The sequence below is a fragment of the Aquarana catesbeiana genome, linkage group LG09, assembly GCF_042186555.1.
Source record: "Aquarana catesbeiana isolate 2022-GZ linkage group LG09, ASM4218655v1, whole genome shotgun sequence".
Taxonomy (NCBI): Eukaryota; Metazoa; Chordata; class Amphibia; order Anura; family Ranidae; genus Aquarana; species Aquarana catesbeiana.
This window is the reverse complement of record NC_133332.1, coordinates 126,057,326-126,077,122: the sequence shown is the minus strand read 5'-3', so window position 1 is coordinate 126,077,122 and position 19,797 is coordinate 126,057,326. Positions and strand designations below refer to the sequence as shown.

Below are 19,797 nucleotides of genomic sequence, written 5' to 3'. Positions count from 1 at the left end.
ATTCATAAAGCACCTGGAGTTCACAAAAAAATCATTGCAGGCGAGTCTTCCAGGTAACACTGATTGATTGACCACCAGTGAATGTTATGTAAGAAGTCTTAGGCCGGGTTTACACTGGTGCTACAAATGCTCCGACATTGGGTGCTCATGTCGCATGACGTGTGAAAATCAATGTTTCCCTATGGGAGCCGTCTAAACTGGTCCGACACATGTCGGTCCAACTTTGAAAATGCTCCCTGCACTACTTTGGTCCGACTTTGATCCTACTTCAGCCCATTGAATATCATTGAAGTTGAATCAAAGTCTAAATGCTGTCTTGCCTAATCTGACTTTGGCATGCAACTTGTGCTCTGATGATCTTGAGGGGGAATTCCACGCAAAATTTTAATTGAAAAACTGCCATGGGTTCCCCCTCCAAGAGCATACCAGGCCCTTGGGTCTGGTATGGATTTTAAGGGGAACCCCCTACGCTGAAAAATGGCATGGGGGTCCCCCCAAAATCTATACCAGACCCTTATCCGAGCACGCAGGCTGCCCGGTCAGGAAAGGGGGTGGGGACGAGCGCCCCCCCTCCTAAACCGTACCAGGCCGCATGCCCTCAACATGGGGGGTGGGTGCTTTGGGGCAGGGGGGAGCCCTGCGGCCCCCCCACCCCAAAGCACCTTGTCCCCATGTTGATGAGGACAAGGGCCTCTTCCCGACAACCCTGGCCGTTGGTTGTCGGGGTCTGCAGGCGGGGGGCTTATCGGAATCCGGGAGCCCCCTTTAATAAGGGGGCCCCCAGATCCCGGCCACCCACCCTATGTGAATGAGTATGGGGTACATCGTACCCCTACCCATTCACCTGGGGGAAAAAAAGTGTCAATAAAAAAACACACTAGACAGGCTTTTAAAGTAATTTATTAGGCAGCTCTGGGGGTCTCTTCCGACTTCGAGGGTCTCTTCCGACTTCCCCGCTCTCACCGGCCTCTTCTCCCGCTCTCTGGTATCTTTTGACGGGCTCCTTCGCTATCTTCTGCTCTTTTGCCCGCTCTGTTGCTAGCAGTGGCCCGGTCTTCTCCGTCGTCTTCTTCTCTCTTCTTTTCTTCCAATGTTGACACGATGCTCTCTCCCGCTGTAATGCTGTGTGCGCGGTGCGCAACGACTTATATAGGCATGGGGCGGGGTCACCGGGTGATGTCACCGGGTAATGTGTTATGACGTCACCACCCAGGGCATGATGGGAGAAGAGAGCGGAGAAGTTGGAAGAGACCCCCAAAGTCGGAAGAGACCCCTGGAACTGCCTAATAAATTACTTTTAAAACCTGTCTAGTGTGTTTTTTTTTATTGACACTTTTTTTCCCCCGGCCAGCTTTGTCGGGAAGAGGCTCGTCCCCACCCCCTTTCCTGACCGGCCGGGCTGCGTGCCTTAGATAAGGGTCTGGTATGGACTTTGGGGAGGACGACCTTGCCGTTTTTTCGGCGTAGGGGGTTCCCCTTGAGATCCATACCAGACAGAAGGGCCTGGTATCCTCTTAGAGGGGGAACCCATGCCAGTCTTTTATTTAAAATTTGGCGTAGAGTTCCCCCTCAAGTTTCATACCAGACAGTGCCTGGTAAAGTAGGTTCCCCGTTCATTGAAGTCGGACACGTCTCTGACTTCAAGTCGCAGGGCAAAGTCAGATCCAAAGTAGGACGAGTGTCATGTTGCACCAGTGTGAACCTGGCCTCAGCCCTGATTCACATCAGTGCGGCTTTGAAATTGCGCTATTTCAGCGTGATTTCAAAGTTGCAGATCATTGCAATTTGGACCTCTGATTTCATTGCAGCTTGCGACTTTATTTAACAGAAGCAATGTTATTGCAAAAAAAGTAGTACCGTAGAACCGACTCGAGACGCAAAAATGGGAACGGTGCCATTACTAGCAATGGTGTGCAACATGTCATGCGATTTTGATCTGTCAAATGACAAATCACACTGGTGTGAACCAGGACTAAGTGTTTGTCATTATAGACTGATGATACTCTGATTACTTTTATAGACCCACACTAGTTTTTTTCATTACTTTTTTCATACATAGCCAAATTTGAATAGCATTCATGTTTCTGGGTAAACTAAGGAACGTCAGATATTTGCAGCTAGCAGTACAAATGAGAAGGGCAAATCTCATTAAAAAGATATTTCTCCCTGTAGGCAGGTGTGGTGCTGAGATATGTCCACCCACATCCTGAAGTTATTGTACAGATTTATAAATACACCATGTGCTATTCTTATTCCTAAGCAAGCATTCAAATGGGATTGACTCCTTATAAACTGCATTATTCCTAGCACCTACAATATCCTTTGACATCATTTGTTCCAATTTATATTTCTACTGTTTACTAACCCAACTCATACATACTCATAACTGGATTATCTATATGAGAGACATTTTTTGTCCTGCTTCTTAAGCAGCTAATATCCCCATCAGCTGAGGCTCTGTGTAATACCAATGTGTATACTGAGACAAATCTGTAATGAATGAGGGAACTTGGCAAATATTTCCTAGATCTCATAAGCTAAATCCAGACAATAAAATATTCTGGAGCTATCTCCGTTTTTGGATGGATCCCAATCTATTAGAATTTTTTCTGAGCCACGTGTATGGTTTAAAATAGTCTTGTCAATTATTTTTAGAGAACTGGTTTAAAAGCTTTCCACAATTCCTTTTTTAATTTGCATTTCTTATCTCTTCACCTTGGCTTTATGGATTCTTGGCAAGAATAAAAAAATAAAAAAATCCCCTGAGCTCCCCAGATAGCAAGGATAACTTGCCACAAATTTGTGACAGTCTTGAATTGTAAGTCAGTTACCTTGCTGAACATTTTAACTTGCAAGTTGTTACACAACTGAAGCACAAGTTCTAGATGACACTTTTCCAATTTGTAGCAAATTTGTGTGGCAAGTCCATAGCTCACAACTGTCCCTGATTTTGAGGGACTGCACCTGTTTTGGAGCAATGTCCCTCATTCCTCCTCATGTGTCCCTCATTCCTCCTCATTTACCCCTCATTTTGGTCTGATCTATATAGATGTACAGTATCTCACAAAAATTAGTACACCCCTCACATTTTTGTAAATTTTTTATTATATCTTTTCATGTAACAACACTGAAGAAATTACACTTTGCTACAATGTAAAGTAGTGAGTGTACAGCTTGTATAACAGTGTAAATTTGCTGTCCCCTCAAAATAACTCAACACACAGCCATTAATGTCTAAACCGCTGGCAACAAAAGTGAGTACACCCCTAAGTGAAAATGTCCAAATTGGGCCCAATTAACCATTTTCCCTCCTTGGTGTCATGTGACTCGTTAGTGTTACAAGGTCTCAGGTGTGAATGGGGAGCAGGTGTGTTAAATTTGGTGTTATTGCTCTCACTCTCTCATACTGGTCACTGGAAGTTCAACATGGCACCTCATGGCAAAGAACTCTCTGAGGATCTGAAAAAAAAAGAATTGTGGCTCTACATAAAGATGGCGTAGACTATAGGAAGACCCTGAAACTGAGCTGTAGCATGGTGGCCAAGACCATACAGCAGTTTAACAGGATAGGTTCCACTCAGAACACGCCTCACCATGGTCGACCAAAGAAGTTGAGTGCATGCGCTCAGCATTTTATCCAGAGGTTGTCTTTGGGAAATAGACATATGAGTGCTGCCAGCATTGCTGCAGAGGTTGAAGGGGTGGGGGGGGTCAGCCTGTCAGTGCTCAGACCATACGCTGCATACTGCTTCAAATTGGTCTGCATGGCTGTCATCCCAGAAGGAAGCCTCTGCTAAAGATGATGCACAAGAAAGCCCACAAACAGTTTGCTGAAGACAAGCAGACTAAGGACAAGGATTACTGGAACCATGTCCTGTGATATAGATAAACGTATTTAGTTCAGATGGTGTCAAGCGTGTGTGGCAACAACCAGGTGAGGAGTACAAACACAAGTGTGTCTTGTCTACAGTCAAACATGTTGCTGGGAGTTTCATGGTCTGGGGCTGCATGAGTGCACTGGGGAGCTACAACATGTACTGTGACTGACTGAAGCAGAACATGACCTCTCCCTCCAGAGACTGGGCCGCAGGGCAGTATTCCAACATGATGAAAAACAGAAAGATGGGTAAGTGGCACTACCTACCGGTGAATGATACCAAGACATAGGGGGAGGGGAGAAGGGGGAGCAGAAAAACTGCACCACAGATAAGTGTACCCCAAACAATGCTCAATGCATATAATCCCAACCTAGAATAAAGTGACAGTGCTTCAAGTATAGATGTGTCTATAACGTGTAAGTGAGTAATATATTAACATCATATGCACCATAAGAGTGTGTGCCTGAGTGACCATATAGAATCCCCCTGGGTAGTTAAAAGGCCAAAGGAGTATGGGACACAATTGCACAGTATAGCATATAGTGATTACCTGAAGATTTCCTGGTAGTGATTGCTCCAGCAACCAGAGTGTAAAAGTGGGTGACGGTAATGAAAATACAAATAAAACAACTCCAATCACCCCAGCGGGGCAATGTGTGTGTAGATGTAGTTACTGCGACCAGTCCACCACCGTAACTGTTAGTTACTTGTCTAGTTATTTGACTTGTCTGGAAGGAAGACAAGTCTGGCAGCTTGGCAGTCTGACTTGTCTTCCTTCCAGAGCTGGAGATCTTTCATCAGGGACTCATTAAAGATCATGCTTAAATCTACCTGAAGATAGAGGTCTACCTTTGGAACAACATTAACAGTTATGGTGGTTACTTGTCTAGTTACTTGACTTGTCTGGAAGGAAGACAAGTCTGGCAGCTTGGCAGTCTGACTTGCCTTCCTTCCAGAGCTGGAGATCTTCCATCAGGGACTCATTAAAGATCATGCTTAAATCTACCTGAAAATAGAGGTCTATCTTTGGAACAACATTAACAGTTATGGTGGTGGACTGGTCGCAGTAACTACATCTACACGCGCATTGCCCCGCTGGGGTGATTGGAGTTGTTTTATTTGTATTTTCATTACCGTCACCCACTTTTACACTCTGATTGCTGGAGCAATTACTACCAGGAAATCTTCAGGGAATCACTATATGCTATACTGTGCAATTGTGTCCCATACTCCTTTGGCCTTTTAGCTATCGGGATGTACATGCCACGGTTTTATGTTTTCATCATACACCCATAAGTTGTGCCCTGTGGCTACCCGGGGGGATCCTGTATGGTCACTCCGGCACACACTCTTATGGTGCATATGATGTTAATATATTACTCATTTACACATTATAGACACATCTATACTTGAAGCACTGTCACTTTATTCGAGGTTGGGATTATATGCATTGAGCATTGTTGGGGTACACTTATCTGTGGTGCAGTTTTTCTGCTCCCCCTTCTCCCCTCCACCTACGTCACCAGTAGGTAGCGCCACTTACCCCATCTTTCTGTTTTTCATCATTTAGAGTTCCCCTAGGGGAGCCCTATTAGGGGAGGCAGCAGACCTATCTTCTATCCTAAGCGCGGTTATTTATATATTCTTGTACATAGTATTCCAACATGATAACAACCCCAAACACACCTCCAAGATGACCACTGCCTTGCTAAAGAAGCTGAGAATAAAGGTGATGGACTGCCCAAGCATGTCTCCAGACCTAAACCCTATTGAGCATCTGTGGGGCATCCTCAAATGGAAGGTGGAGGAGCTCAAGGTCTCTAACATCCGCCAGCTCTGTGATGTTGTCATGGAGGAGTGAAAGAGGACTCCAGTGGCAACCTGTGAAGCTCTGGTGAACTCCATGCCCAAGCGGGTTAAGGCAGTGCTGGACAATAATGGTGGCCACACAAAATATTGACACTTTGGGCACAATTTGGACATTTTCACTTAGGGATGTACTCACTTTTGTTTAGTTATTTTGAGGGGACAGAAAATTTACACTGTTATACAAGCTGCACACTCACTACTTACATTGTAAAAAAGTTTCATTTCTTCAGTGTTGTCACATGAAAAGATATAATAAAATATTTACAAAAATGTGAGGGGTGTACTCACTTTCATCTGATTTCTAAATTGATGCATTTGTAAATTCCAAAAGCCAATATCAGGCTGGCTTCACACATCCAACTCGCAATAGCAGGAGATTGTGACCGGCTTTCTATGGAGCCGGTTCGCATATCTTCGCAGCAGCTCTGGAGCGATTTGCACAGGAACGCTGTACGTCTTTTTATATCCGAATTCAGCCTAAAATTTGGGCTGAAATCAGACCTGAAATGGTGAATGAGGATGCACTGGACTACTGCTGTGAGCCGCTGCGTGTTCATATGTGAACACAGCCTAAAGGAATAGTAGTGGTAAAAAAAGTACTTGTGGGTTTAACCAATCTTGTTTTTTTTTGTAAAATCCTCCTTTAAGGGGGCATGGCAAGGGGTGTGGCCTATGCCTGCATACTTTTGCTGATAGGTGTCCCATCTCAAAAAGTTGGAAGGTATGGGCAAGTCTCTAGCAAGAGCAAAGCTACAGTGGTGAGTCTACAGCAAGAGCTCTGCAAGTCACAGTGACCCCTGTGGTGGGATGACTATTGCACATCATAACTGAACCAGAACTTGCAGCAGACTTGCAGAATGTTTGCAAAGAAAGTTGATCTGGAGTCATGCAATGCAGACTTACTGCAATTGTGTAACAAACCTGTGAAGCCTGGCAAGTCTAGCAATAGCTTAGCAAGACATTTTCAAACTTGCAGCACAATTGCTTGCTATCTGGGTCTATCAATTACAGCGTGGACAAAGATGGAATGGTTTGTGGCCACCAGGTGCTTTGTGGCAGTTTCGCATCATTAACAACTGCATAAAATCAGATCAGCTAGATAAAAGGATCAGCAGGTAGCAAAGCCTGGTTGAGTAATGAGCGAATACGGCTGCCTATGTGTACAAATATAATTACAAATACAAACTATGTATAAAAACATGTTTTCATAAAAAGAAAACTTGAATATGTTTAGTTGAATTTAGCTGATCTAGGATGTGGAGCTTCTTTAAATTGGAATTCTATCCAAAACTTTTTTTTCTGCTTTTGCATAAAAGAGGGAGGTGTTAGAATCTGTGTAGAGTTTTATTGATGTCTGTGACACTGAGAGAAGTGGGGACATTCAAGGGCAGAGGAATACCCAATGCCGTGTACACACGGGCGGACTTTTCCACTGGACTGGTCCGACGGGACGAATCCGTCGGACAATCTGATCATGTGTGGGCTTCATCGGACCTTCAGCTGACTTTTTTTGTCGAAAATCAGACAGACTTTAAATTTGGAACATGTTTCAAATCTTTCCGACGGACTCAAGTCTGATCGAAAAATCAGTTTGTCTGTATGCTATTGCGACGGACAAAAAAGAACGCAAGGGCAGCTATTGGCTATGAACTTCCTTATTCTAGTCCCTTCGTACGTCATCACGTTCATACCAACGGACTTTCGAATGGACTTTAGTCCGTTTGTGTGTGGGCAAGTCCAGTCGTCCGAAAGTCCGTCGTAACTCCATCGAAAGTCCGTCGGAAAGACCGTCGGATGTTTGATGATGAAAAGTCTGCCCGTGTGTACACGGCATAAGCCCTCATTCCCACGGGCCTCCCGCTTATGTTTTATTTAAAACCAGGAGACATTGATATGGATCTATAAACAATGTTTAGACTTTCCAGATCATTTTCTCCTGTGTTTAAATGTACACATTTAGACATGTTTAGAGTAACTAATGCGCCTGTATTTGCGGCACCCAGGAGCCCCTGACGCTTTGTAAAGGCTAGTTTCCACTAGCATTAGCACTCTCAAGAGCAATCCATGGTGGATCATTCTTTAGAGGATGTTTGATAGGCGGTGGGGAGGCGGTATGTCACTTTCTCATTGACTGTTTTAACCCCTACAAACCTGTACATTGTGCCGCAAGGTAAATGGGTTGTGCCTGCCGGGCGTGATGGGGGTAATTTTTGCAACAAAGCAAAGCTTTTATGGCCATGGAATGCATAAACCTCAGTCTGGTGTCTTTGCAGCTTGAGTGAAAGTGGTTTGGGTGGCAGTAAAAATGTGACTCAACCATGTGTTTTTATTGCCCCTTCAACTGCAAGTGTTAACGAGCCCTAATTCTGTCCATTCAAATAGATTACACAATATACTGTACATGGATATACTTGTGTAAATTCCAGTATTTGTGTTTACAAGCATATAGGCATTTTTTTATGAGTGGAAAACTTGTGCACTTTGAAAATACACCCATATGCATGTACATGTAAACTCAAGTGCAGGCATTTACAAGTGTATACCCGGATACAGCATATTTTGTCATTTATTTCTATAGGCAAAATTATGCAGCAGCTGCGGATCCTGGGTGCCCCAAATACAGGCGAATTTTAAGCTGTACACCCATTTGCCCTGCAAATACATCTGTGTGCATGAGACTTAGATGCAGCTAAATGTACCTGAATGTAAACACACAGTGTGCATTATACTATTTCAAACTACTATATGCATTTATACGCGTTTAGAAAAGTACTATAACTGCATATAATCGCATGCCTGAATGAATGGGGCTTTAACGTTGACCTAGCATTAGGTATACCTTCCATGCATGCTAAGTAATAAGTAAAGCATAACACATTCATGTATTTATTACCTCTTATGCAAAATATCGTTCAAACTTGCTTTCGAAAAACAAACACTCGGACATGAGAGCAAACGATTGTGCCATCACGTATTGACAAAATTTAGATCGATAAATACTTCAATGGACATAAATGAATCCGTTTTTCTCTTTCAATGCATTTTATTGATTTTTTTAAGGAATACAGTGTATAACTGCTGTCAGATATAAGGATAAACAAGTGTATCATTAATGACTAGCAAGTCGGTAGCAGACCAGCGGCCCAGTATTGCTATGAATGCGGCCCAACACAAAATTGTAAACTTACATAAAAATGTTGATTTTTTTTATATGTTTTTGTTTGATGACACTTTTCACAATCACACCTCATTCATGTCATCAGTTTTCTGCACCACTTATATTTGTGAGCAACTATTTTCAAGGATGAAGCACAAGACGGGCAAAATCAAAACCAAAATATTCGATGAGCACCTTAAGAATTCAGTGAGAATTGCTACTACATCCCTCGAACCAGATATTGATGCGTTAATTTATTAAAAACAGTGTCAATTATCAAACTAGTTTTATGTTGACCTTTTTTACTTTTATAATAAAAAATATTACAAACAAAATTAAGTTTTAATTCTCAGACAGGTACCTTATCTATATCAGTGATCATTAGCTTGTAATCTGCCCGACTTTTTCTGCTCATCAGCTATCATTAATTTTGTATTTGATGTGTGGCCCAAGACAATTCCTCTTCTTCCAATGGTCAAAAGGTTGGACATTCCTGCCCCCCTGTTGTAAAGTTTCACCTTGTGATTTGTAAAAAAAAATGTTGCAGCCTGATCATTAAGGGAGATGAGAATAGGGAAGTGCTTCATCCTGTCGACAGCAGACTGATTGCAGCATCTCAGCCTAGGTAAAGTCATGTGACTCTGTAAAGTTACTTGATTGGCCCTTAATGGCTTTTTAAAAATAAAAGGTAAAGGTAAAAAAAAAAACCTTGAAATTTTTTCATGTTACATCCAAAAACGTAAATGTATTTTATTGGGATTTTATGTGATAAACCAACACAAAGTGGCACATAATTGTGAAGTGGAAGGAAAATGATAAATGGTTTTCAAAATGTTTTATGAATAAATAGCTGAAAAGTGTGGAATGCATTTGTATTCAGCCCACTTTACTCTGATACCCCTAACTAAAATCTAGTGGAACCAATTGCCTTCAGACGTCACCTAATTAGTAAATAGAGTCCACCTGTGTATAATCTAATCTCAGTACAAATACCGCTGTTCTGTGAAGCCCTCAGAGGTCTGTTAGAGGACCTTAGTGAACAAACAACATCATGAAGCCAAGAAACACACCAGACAGGTCAAGGATAAAGTTGTGGAGAATATATCTCAATATATATCTCAAGCTTTGAACATCTCACAGAGCACTGTTCAATCCATCATCCGAAAATGGAAAGAGTATGGAACAACTGCAAACCTACCAAGACATGGCCATCCACCTAAACTGACAGGCCAGGCAAGGAGAGCATTAATCAAGGAAGCAGCCAAGAGGCCCATGGTAACTCTGGAGGATCTGCAGAGATCCACAGCTCAGGTGGGAGAATCTGTCCACAGGACAACTATTAGTCATGCATTCCATAAATCTGGCCTTTATGGAAGAGTGGCAAGAAGAAAGCCATTGTTGAAAGAAAGCCATAAGAAGTCCCATTTGCAGTTTGCAAGAAGCCATGTGGGGGACACAGCAAACATGTGGAAATAGGTGCTCTAGTCAGGTGAGACCAAAATTGAACTTTTTGGCCTAAAAGCAAAATGCTATGTATGTCTGAAAACTAACACTGCACATCACCCTGAACACACCATCCCCACAGTGAAACATGGTGGTGGCAGCATCATGTTGTGGGGATGCTTTTCTTCAGCAGGGACAGGGAAGCTGGTCAGAGTTGATGGGAACATGGATGGAGCCAAATTCAGGGCAATCTTAGAAAAAAACCTGTTATGCCCTGTACACACGACCGGTTTTCCCGACGGAATTCCGCTGAAACTGTCTTGAGTACACATGATCGCACCAAAGTCCGACCGTTAAGAATGTGGTGACATACAACACGTATGACGGGACTAGAAAAAGGAAGTTCAATAGCCAGTGGCCAATAGCTTCCGTCTCGTACTTGCTTTAGAGCATGCGTCGTTTTTGGTACGTCGGAACAGCATACAGACGAGCGGTTTTTCCGATAGGAATTGGTTCCGTTGGAAATATTTAGAACATGTTCTCTTTCTAGGTCTGTCAGAATTTTCGACGTGAAAAGTCCGATGAGGCATATACACGATCGGAATATATGATGAAAAGCTCCCATCGAACTTTTTCTGTTGGACATTCCGCTTGTGTGTACGGGACATTAGAGTCTGCAAAAGACTTGAGACTGGGGAGGAGGTTCACCTTCCAGCAGGGCAACGACCCTAAACATACAGCCAGAGCTACAATGGAATGGTTCAGGGATCTCCAAACTATGGCCCTCCAGCTGTTGTAGAACTACACATCCCATGAGTCATTGTAAAACTGTGACATTCACAGACATGACTAGGCATGATGGGAATTGTTCCTGAACAACTCGAGGGCCACAATTTGGACACCCCATCAAAGCATATTTATGTGTTAGAATGGCCCAGTCAAAGTTCAGACCTAAATCCAATCTGTGGCAAGACTTGAAATTTCTGTTCACAGATGCTCTCCATCCAATCTGACACAGCTTAAGCTTTTTTTGCAAAGAAGAATGGACAAACATTTCACTCTCTAGATGTGCAAAGCTGGTAGAGACATGCAGACTTGCAGCTGTAATTGCAGCGAAAGGTGGTTCTACAAAGTATTGACTCAGGGGGGCTGAATACAAATGTACACTACACTTTTCACATATTTATTTGTAAAAAATATGGAAAACCATTTACCATTTTCCTTCCACTTCACAAATATGTGCCACTTTGTGTTGGTCTATCACATAAAATCCCAATAAAATACATTTACATTTTTGGTTGTAACACGACAAAATGTGGAAAATGTCAAGGGGTATGAATACTTTTTCAAGACTCTGTATATACTTTTACTGTATATCATGACATGGTAGGAATTTATCATGCAGACTGTACTGTATAGTTATTGAAACTTCCATTCTAAAATCAACTGAACAGACTTATCTCACATCCCTGTTGTTAAAATGACTGATTAAAATCTTTACCTATAAGTGGAAATAACAGTTTATTTTTATCCTTGTGTTTTACAATTTTCATTAAAATTCTGTAAAAAAATTACAAAGTTTTTTAAATTATGTTATATAATTTACATAGGTGGTCGGGGGAAGGATAACGGCTGGATCATCACATTTCCTGAAAACACCACGTTCCACGAATTTCCCGAGGGTGTGCTAAAAACTGTTTTAACTTATCTGACCTACATACCAAGGTACAGATCACAATACTTTAATAAGAGCTTTTAGGTTCATACAGATCTTTAGACGTTTGGTTATAAGGCCCTTTTATAGTTGAGAGCACGAAAGGTCAGCCATACAAATAATAATGGACTTTTAGAAGTAAATGTTTAGACTGTGCCTTCTGGTGAATGCACTTAGTGCATGAAAGTGTCACCGAGCTTTAGATAACAGTGTGATATTACAGTAACATAAAACCATATCGCTATTTTAGTACCTTCACATTAGACCTATTTTAGAAAATAAAAGCTTGGAATGAACACAGCTAAATATATTATTCATCTAAAGCAGAGCTGTGACTGTATGTGCCAAATAGCAAAACCATCATGTCAGTCTCAAAGGTAATTGGTCTAGACCAGCCTTCCTCCACCAGGGTTCCATGGAATCCTGGGTTCCACTTGAGATTGCTACAGGGTTCCTTGAGCAGTGAGTGGATTGATCTCCATCCTCCAACCTACACTGATCAACAATATCAGAGGGCATATCAACACTAACCATTAATATTAGGGGATACCACAATTTTAATGTTTGTGTTTCTTTTCTGGTAGTTTTAATTTAAAGATTATTAATGTACTGCAAATTTTGTTTTATAGTGCATGAGGGTATAAACATGATATTTGTCAAATAAGCTATGTATGCCATATTTTTGATCACTATATTTAAAATGATTTACAGTTTAGCCATAATGCTAATGTACCACTAACTGTAGGTAAAATCATTTTTAGCAGGGGATCCTCAAGACCTATAGGCTAATTTCACACTGGGGCATTGGGGGCGATAGTTTTAGCGGCGCTATTTGGCCGCTAGTGGGGTGCTTTTAACCCCCGCTAGCAGCCGAAAAAGGGTTAAAACCGCCCGCAAAGCACCACTGAAGCGGCGCTTTACCAGCGGTTTGGTGGCGCTGCCCATTGATCTCAATGGGCAGAAGCGCTTTAGGATCGGTGTGTACCCCGCTGCTACAGCGCTGCAAAGATGCTCCTTGCAGGACTTTTTTTACTGTCCTGCAAGTGCACCGCTCCACTGTGAAAACACTCGGGCTTTCACACTGGAGTGAGAGCAGAGGCTCTTTACAGGCGCTATGCAGGCGCTATTTTTAGTGCTATAGCGCCTCTAAAGCACCTCCAGTGTGAAAGCAGCCATAATGATTTCAAGGGTTCCTTGGTGTATAATGTTTGAGAAAGGCTGCTTTTGTAAACAGAATTCTTATTTAATTTATAACTGCACTATACATACTGTACATACTTGCATAATCCACCAGAAAGTGCTTAGCGCCCATGTCTCCAGGCTCTATAACAATCACTTAGGCTGTTATGGATATACTATAGTTACACTATTGAGATAAAAAGTGTTGTTTATAAGATAAGATGTTTGTGTGGGCGGTAACGCGTTTTGGAGCATGCACGGCGCCTTTCTCTTTCCTACATTGGATAAAATACTTCTGTGGTCAAAACAGTTACAAAAACCTTGTTTTGTCTATAATTTTTTAACCTGGAATAATTAGGTTTAGCATTTGTTAATTAATAATGAACTGTAACATTTGTCAAACATGTTTTCTTTGATTTCTAGTAAACTTGAGAATGATGTAAAATTCATAATCATATTGGACAGAAGATTGGATACATGGACGTCTGTAAAACTGACTCTCCAGAAATTATCTGTAAGTCACAAACATAATAATTTCATACTTTGTTGTCATAATGCAATTATCAGAAGTACTATATTTGACAAAGATTGTTTGGAGAACACTTATACATAATTAGAGCTTACTAAAGGTATACCATGTCAAGGTGAACTGTGATGCATATACATGCTCTAACAGAGCTGAGAATTACTGCACAAGTATGGTAGGTAAATTGTTTGGGAAAGTTCTGAAGTTCTTGTTAAGGGTGTATGTGTGACCTTTTCCTTGTTTCCAAAGTATTGTTTTGGTCAGGATTCCCTTGTTACATAGTTTCATAGTTACATAAGAGGTGAGGTTGAAAAAAGACACAAGTCCATCAAGTCCAACCTATGTGTGTGATTATAAGTCAGTATTACATTGTATATGCCTGTATTTTGCGGTCGTTCAGGTGCTTATCTAATAGTTTCTTGAAACTATTGGTGCCCTCCGCTGAGACCACCGCCTGTGGAAGGGAATTCCACATCCTTGCCGCTCTTACAGTAAAGAACCCTCTACATAATTTAAGATTAAACCTCTTTTCTTCTAATTTTAATGAGTGGCCACGTGTCTTGTTAAACTCCCTTCCGCAAAAAAGTTTTATCCCTATTGTGGGGTCACCAGTATGGTATTTGTATATTGAAATCATATCCCCTCTCAAGCGTCTCTTCTCCAGAGAGAATAAGTTCAGTGCTCGCAACCTTTCCTCATAACTAATATCCTTCAGTCCCTTTATTAGCTTTGTTGCCCTTCTTTGTACTCGCTCCATTTCTAGTACATCCCTCCTGAGGACTGGTGCCCAGAACTGGACAGCATACTCTAGGTGCAGCCGGACCAGAGTCTTGTAGAGCGGGAGAATAAATCGTTTTATCTCTGGAATTAATCCCCTTTTTAATGCATGCCAATATTCTGTTTGCTTTGTTAGCAGCATCTTGGCATTGCATGCCATTGCTGAGCCTATCATCTACTAGGACCACAAGATATTTTTCCATCCTAGATTCCCCCAGAGGTTCTCCCCCCAGTGAATAGATTGCATTCATATTTTTGCCACCTAAATGCATTATTTTACATTTTTCTACATTGAACCTCATTTGCCATGTAGTTGCCCACCCCATTCATTTGTTCAGATTTTTTTGCAAGGTTTCCACATCCTGCGGAGAAGTTATTGCCCTGCTTAGCTTAGTTTTGTCCGCAAATACAGAGATTGAACTGTTTACCCCATCCTCCAGGTCGTTTATGAACAAATTAAACAGGATTGGTCCCAGCACAGAACCCTGGGGGGACCCCACTTTCCATTCCTGACCATTCCGAGTACTCCCCATTTATCACTACCCTCTGTACTCGCCCTTGTAGCCAGTTTTCAATCCATGTACTCACCCTATGGTCCATATTTTGTACAGTAAACGTTTATGGGGAACTGTGTCAAATGCTTTAGCAAAATCCAGATACACCACGTCTACGAGCCTTCCTTTATCTAGTTGGCAACTCACCTCCTCATAGAAGGTTAATAGATTGGTTTGGCAAGAACGATTCTTCATGAATCCATGCTGATTACTGCTAATGGTACCGTTCTCATTACTAAAATCTTTTATATAGTCCCTTATCATCCCCTCCAAGAGTTTACATACTATTGATGTTAGGCTAACTGGTCTGTAATTCCCAGGGATGTATTCTGGGCCCTTTTTAAATATTGGTGCTACGTTGGCTTTTCTCCAATCAGCTGGTATCATTCCAGTCAGTAGACTGTCAGTAAAAATTAGGAACACTGGCCTGGCAATTACTTGACTGAGTTCCCTAAGTACTCTTGGGTGCAAGCCATCTGGTCCCGGTGATTTATTAACGTTTCCCAAGTCTAATTTTAATTCTGTCCTCTGTTAACCATGGAGGTGCTTCCTGTGATGTGTCATGAGGATAAAACTGCAGTTTTCTTTACTGAAGCCCCTCGATTCCCTTGTGAAGACTGAGGAGAAGAATAAATTCAATACCTTCACCATCTCCCCATCCTTTGTAACTAGATGTCCTTCCTCATTCTTTATAGGGCCAATATGGTCTGTCCTCCCTTTTTTACTGTTTATATACTTAAAGAACTTCTTGGGATTTTTTTTGCTCTCCTCCGCTATGTGTCTTTCGAATTCTATCTTAGCCGCCCTAATTGCACCCTTACATTTCTTGTTGCATTCTTTGTAAAGTCTGAATGCTGATGATGATTCTTCAGCCTTGTTTTTTTTTAAGGCCTTCTCCTTTGCTTTTATATGCATTTTTACACTGGAGTTAAGCTATCCAGGATTTTTGTTCGCTCTTTTAAATTTATTTTCCAATGGGATGCATTGGCTAATGCCCTTATTTAATATGCTCTATAAGCAAATCCATGTCTCCTCCGTGCTCTTTGTTCCTAAGATTCTATCCCAATTTATATCTTCTAGCAAGGTTTGTAGTTTAGGGAAGTTGGCTCTTTTGAAATTCAGTGTGTCTTTGTATTCCCCTTATATTTCCTATTTGTGTGCTTTATACTGAATCTAATTGACCTGTGATCGCTGTTACCTAAATTGCCCTGTATTTCCACATCAGTAATCAGGTCTGTATTGTTGGTAATCAGTATGTCTAGTAACGCTTTGTTTCTAGTTGGTGAGTCTACCATCTGACCCATGAAATTGTCCTGCAAGACATTTAGGAACTGGCAAGCCTTAAACGAATGTGCGGTTCCTTCGCCCAGTCTATGTCTGGATAATTAAAATCCTCTATTATGATGACACTTCCCATCCTTGCTGCTAATCCAAATTGTGATAGGAGGTCTGTCTCCTCCTCCTCTCTCAGGTTAGGGGGCCTATAGCATACTCCCAGTATTATTTTCCCCTTAATTTCATCCCTTTGGAGCTCTACCTATAAGGATTCCACAGGGAATACCGTTGAATGGTTGCCAGCCAAACATGAGAGCTGTTGAACCAAATCTCTGAAATTCCCACAAAATCGAAATCCTCCTCGTACAACAGTATCTCTAGTTCTCCCATCTTGTCCTCCAAGCTCCTGGCATTGGTGAACATGCCACGTAGTTTAGACCGGTCACTTACTGTCCTCTTAATGGGTGTTCCCAGATTTCAAATAGGACTTGTTACTATACTTATCTTGGGTTTGTGTGCTTTAGTCAACCTACCACTAATGCCCTCAATACTACCCTCTGGAATTTGTTCTGCGCTGACTATCTCTACCTCTGAACCCTCCCCCCATTGCCTATTTTCAAAGCCCCTCTAACTTTTTGGCCATCTTCACTCACAGCAGATCTGCACCCTACTCATTTAGGTGCAGTCCGTCCCTTCCTTGAGAAGTCGGTCCAGTTCTCCAGGAACCCAAACCCCTCCTTATTACACCAGCTCCTCAGCCACTTGTTTACTTCCCTAATCTCCCTCTGCCTTTCTGGTGTGGCTCGATGTACCGGTAGTATTCCTGAGAATACTACCTTGGATGTCCTTTTCCTCAATTTAGCTCCTAAGTCCCTAAAATCGTTCTTTAGGACACTCCATCTGCCTCTAATTTAGTCATTGGTGCCAACGTGCACCATGACAGCTGGGTCTTCCCCAGCCCCTCCCAATCTGTCCACTAGATCTGTGAGGTGCCGAACCCGAGCGACCGGTAGACAGCATACAGTTCGGCGCTTCAGGTCTTTGTCACAGATTGCCCTGTCTGTCCTGAATTGAGTCCCCTACCACCAGAATCTGTCTTTCCTTTCCCTTCGCTTCCCCCCCACGCTCACTGGAGGAGTTCTTCCCCTGGCAGCTAGCAGTGCTGGTCCCTGACTGGTTTCACCAATGTCACTCAATGGAGCGTACTTATTGGGATGTTCCAGCCCAGGATCGGCCTCCCTGGCTCTTTCCCCTCTATCCTTCCTGACTGTCACCCATCTACTCTTTTCTAGTGCCCGCACCTCTTTTTCTCCACCCGCCTCTGTGCTGGCCCATGTCGGCACCTGCCGTGTATGTTTCTGGCTCTCCTTTAGTATGGAGGGACTTCTCAGTGCTGATAGTTGTTTCCCTAGATCCAGAACCTGGGCTTCCAGGGAACCAATGTGCTTACATTTTTCACAGCAGTATTCGCCCTCGATCAGATGATCAAGGAACGCATACATGCCGCAAGATGTACACCGAGTTGCATCTCCACACCCGCTGGGCATCGTACCTACTAATTTAATGGGGATTATACCCTGCCCAAATTAACTAACAACTAGCTTCCTGACACTAATACTCAACTATACACAGGTACTCACGACCCACGTGCACTCGCAGTCCACGTGCACTTGCAGTCCACGTGACATACAGTCCATGTGCACTCGCAGCCCACGTGTACTCACAGACCACGTGTACATACAGTCCATGTGCATTCCCAGCCCACGTGTACTTGCAGCCCACTTGTACTCGCAGTCCACATACACTCGCAGCCCAGATGCACTCGCAGCCCAGATGCACTCACAATACTCAGGTACACACAATACTCAGGCACTCCCAATACTCAGGCACTCCCAATACTCAGGTACACATGAATAGAATGCATTAAGATAAAAAAAACTTGTACCTTTAGAGCCACGTTAAAGTAGTATTAAACCCTCCACTTGCAGTTTACAACTTCCAATATTGCTGGCTCCTGCTCTTCCAGGCTTGCTTCCCTAAACTTCCAGTCTTCATAGTGAAAAGGTAACAGTGGACAGTGCAGTCTTGAGTCAGTCTGTTAGTTTGGAGAAGGGGGGGGGGGAGCAGGATGGCTATGGAGCTGTGTGTTTCTATTGATGCACACAGCATAGAGACACAACTCCAATCTCTGCATGCAAATGTGACTCCATAGTACACTGTAAGCGAAAAGAAGTCACCCTGAAACAAGAAACCTGGAACAGTGATTATGGCATTATCTTTAAACTGGAAGAAAAGCAAAGATTAAAAGAAGAAGGAGCAGCATACTTAGAAGGTGACTAAATAAGCTGCTGAAACTGCTTAAAAAATAGTTTATTATCACTTTAACCACTTCAATACTGGGCACTTTCAACTCTTGCCTGAATAGGACAATTTTAAGCTTTCAACGTTGTCGCATTTTGAATGACAATTGCGCGGTCATACAACACTGTACCCAAACAAAATTTTTATAATTTTCTTCCCACAAATAGAGCTTTCTTTTGGTGGTATTTGATCACCACTGGGTTTTTTTTTTTTTTTTTGCTACACAAAACAAAAAAGACATTAAATTATGAAATAAAACTGATGGGCACTGATAGGCGGCACTGATAGGTGGCACCGATGAGCACTGATAGGTGGCACTGATGGGCACTGATAGGTGGCACTGATAGATGGCACTGGATAGGCAGCACTGATGAGGAGCTACTGACAGGCATTACTGAGTGGCTTCTGAAGGGCACTGACAGGCATTACTGATGGGGCACTGATTGGCACTTTTATGAGCACTGATTGGCACATTTATGGGCAATGATTGGCACTTCGATAGGCACTGACAGGCGTCCTTTATGAGGCACAGGCTGGCAGCTAATGGGCAGTGATTGGCAGCTGATGGGCAACTCTGATGGGGGCTGCACTGATAATCCATATGCTGATTATCAGCGCAGACCCCCCCTCTAAAAGGGAGAGACGCCGATCGTCTCTCTCTGTCAGCACGAACCGAGAAAAGCTGTTTACCGTCACTTCCTGGTTCACGCGATGATCAGCTGTGATTGTCACAGCTGATCACGTGGTAAGAAGCCTCCGTCAGAGGCTCCATACCATGATCGGAGATGTGGTGTGTCAGACCGGCACACAGCACCTCCGATCGCTGCGCTGAGCTTGTTATCCTGATCACGTCATATGACGTCTGGTCAGGATAACAGGAAAAATTGGAAAAAGTCCCCCAAGCGGGGTTTTTAGGCAGCTAGCTATAGATATGAGCAAGGCATTAAGTAAAATATTAAAATTCTTTATTGAAATGTAATGAATAAATGTAACAACATATTTTTTATTGAAGGGTAATGAATAAATGTAACAACATATAAATATAAATTGGGAGCTCAAGTGGG

General features: G+C 42.5%; 1 protein-coding gene across 5 annotated transcripts in view; it reads left to right on the top strand.

Annotated features, from left to right (window-relative positions):
- The window catches only part of MCF2 (MCF.2 cell line derived transforming sequence), a 256,235-nt gene that overhangs the window by 68,902 nt on the left and 167,536 nt on the right, over window positions 1-19,797 (top strand). For all 5 annotated transcript variants that reach the window (XR_012236004.1, XM_073599249.1, XM_073599251.1 and 2 more), the window contains exons 3-4: window positions 11,958-12,072; window positions 13,664-13,754. Coding sequence is in view for 4 of the 5 variants with exons in the window: in XM_073599249.1 (XP_073455350.1) it covers window positions 11,958-12,072; window positions 13,664-13,754 (206 nt within the window). In the remaining variant the exon portion in view is untranslated. The remainder of the gene's footprint in view (window positions 1-11,957; window positions 12,073-13,663; window positions 13,755-19,797) is intronic.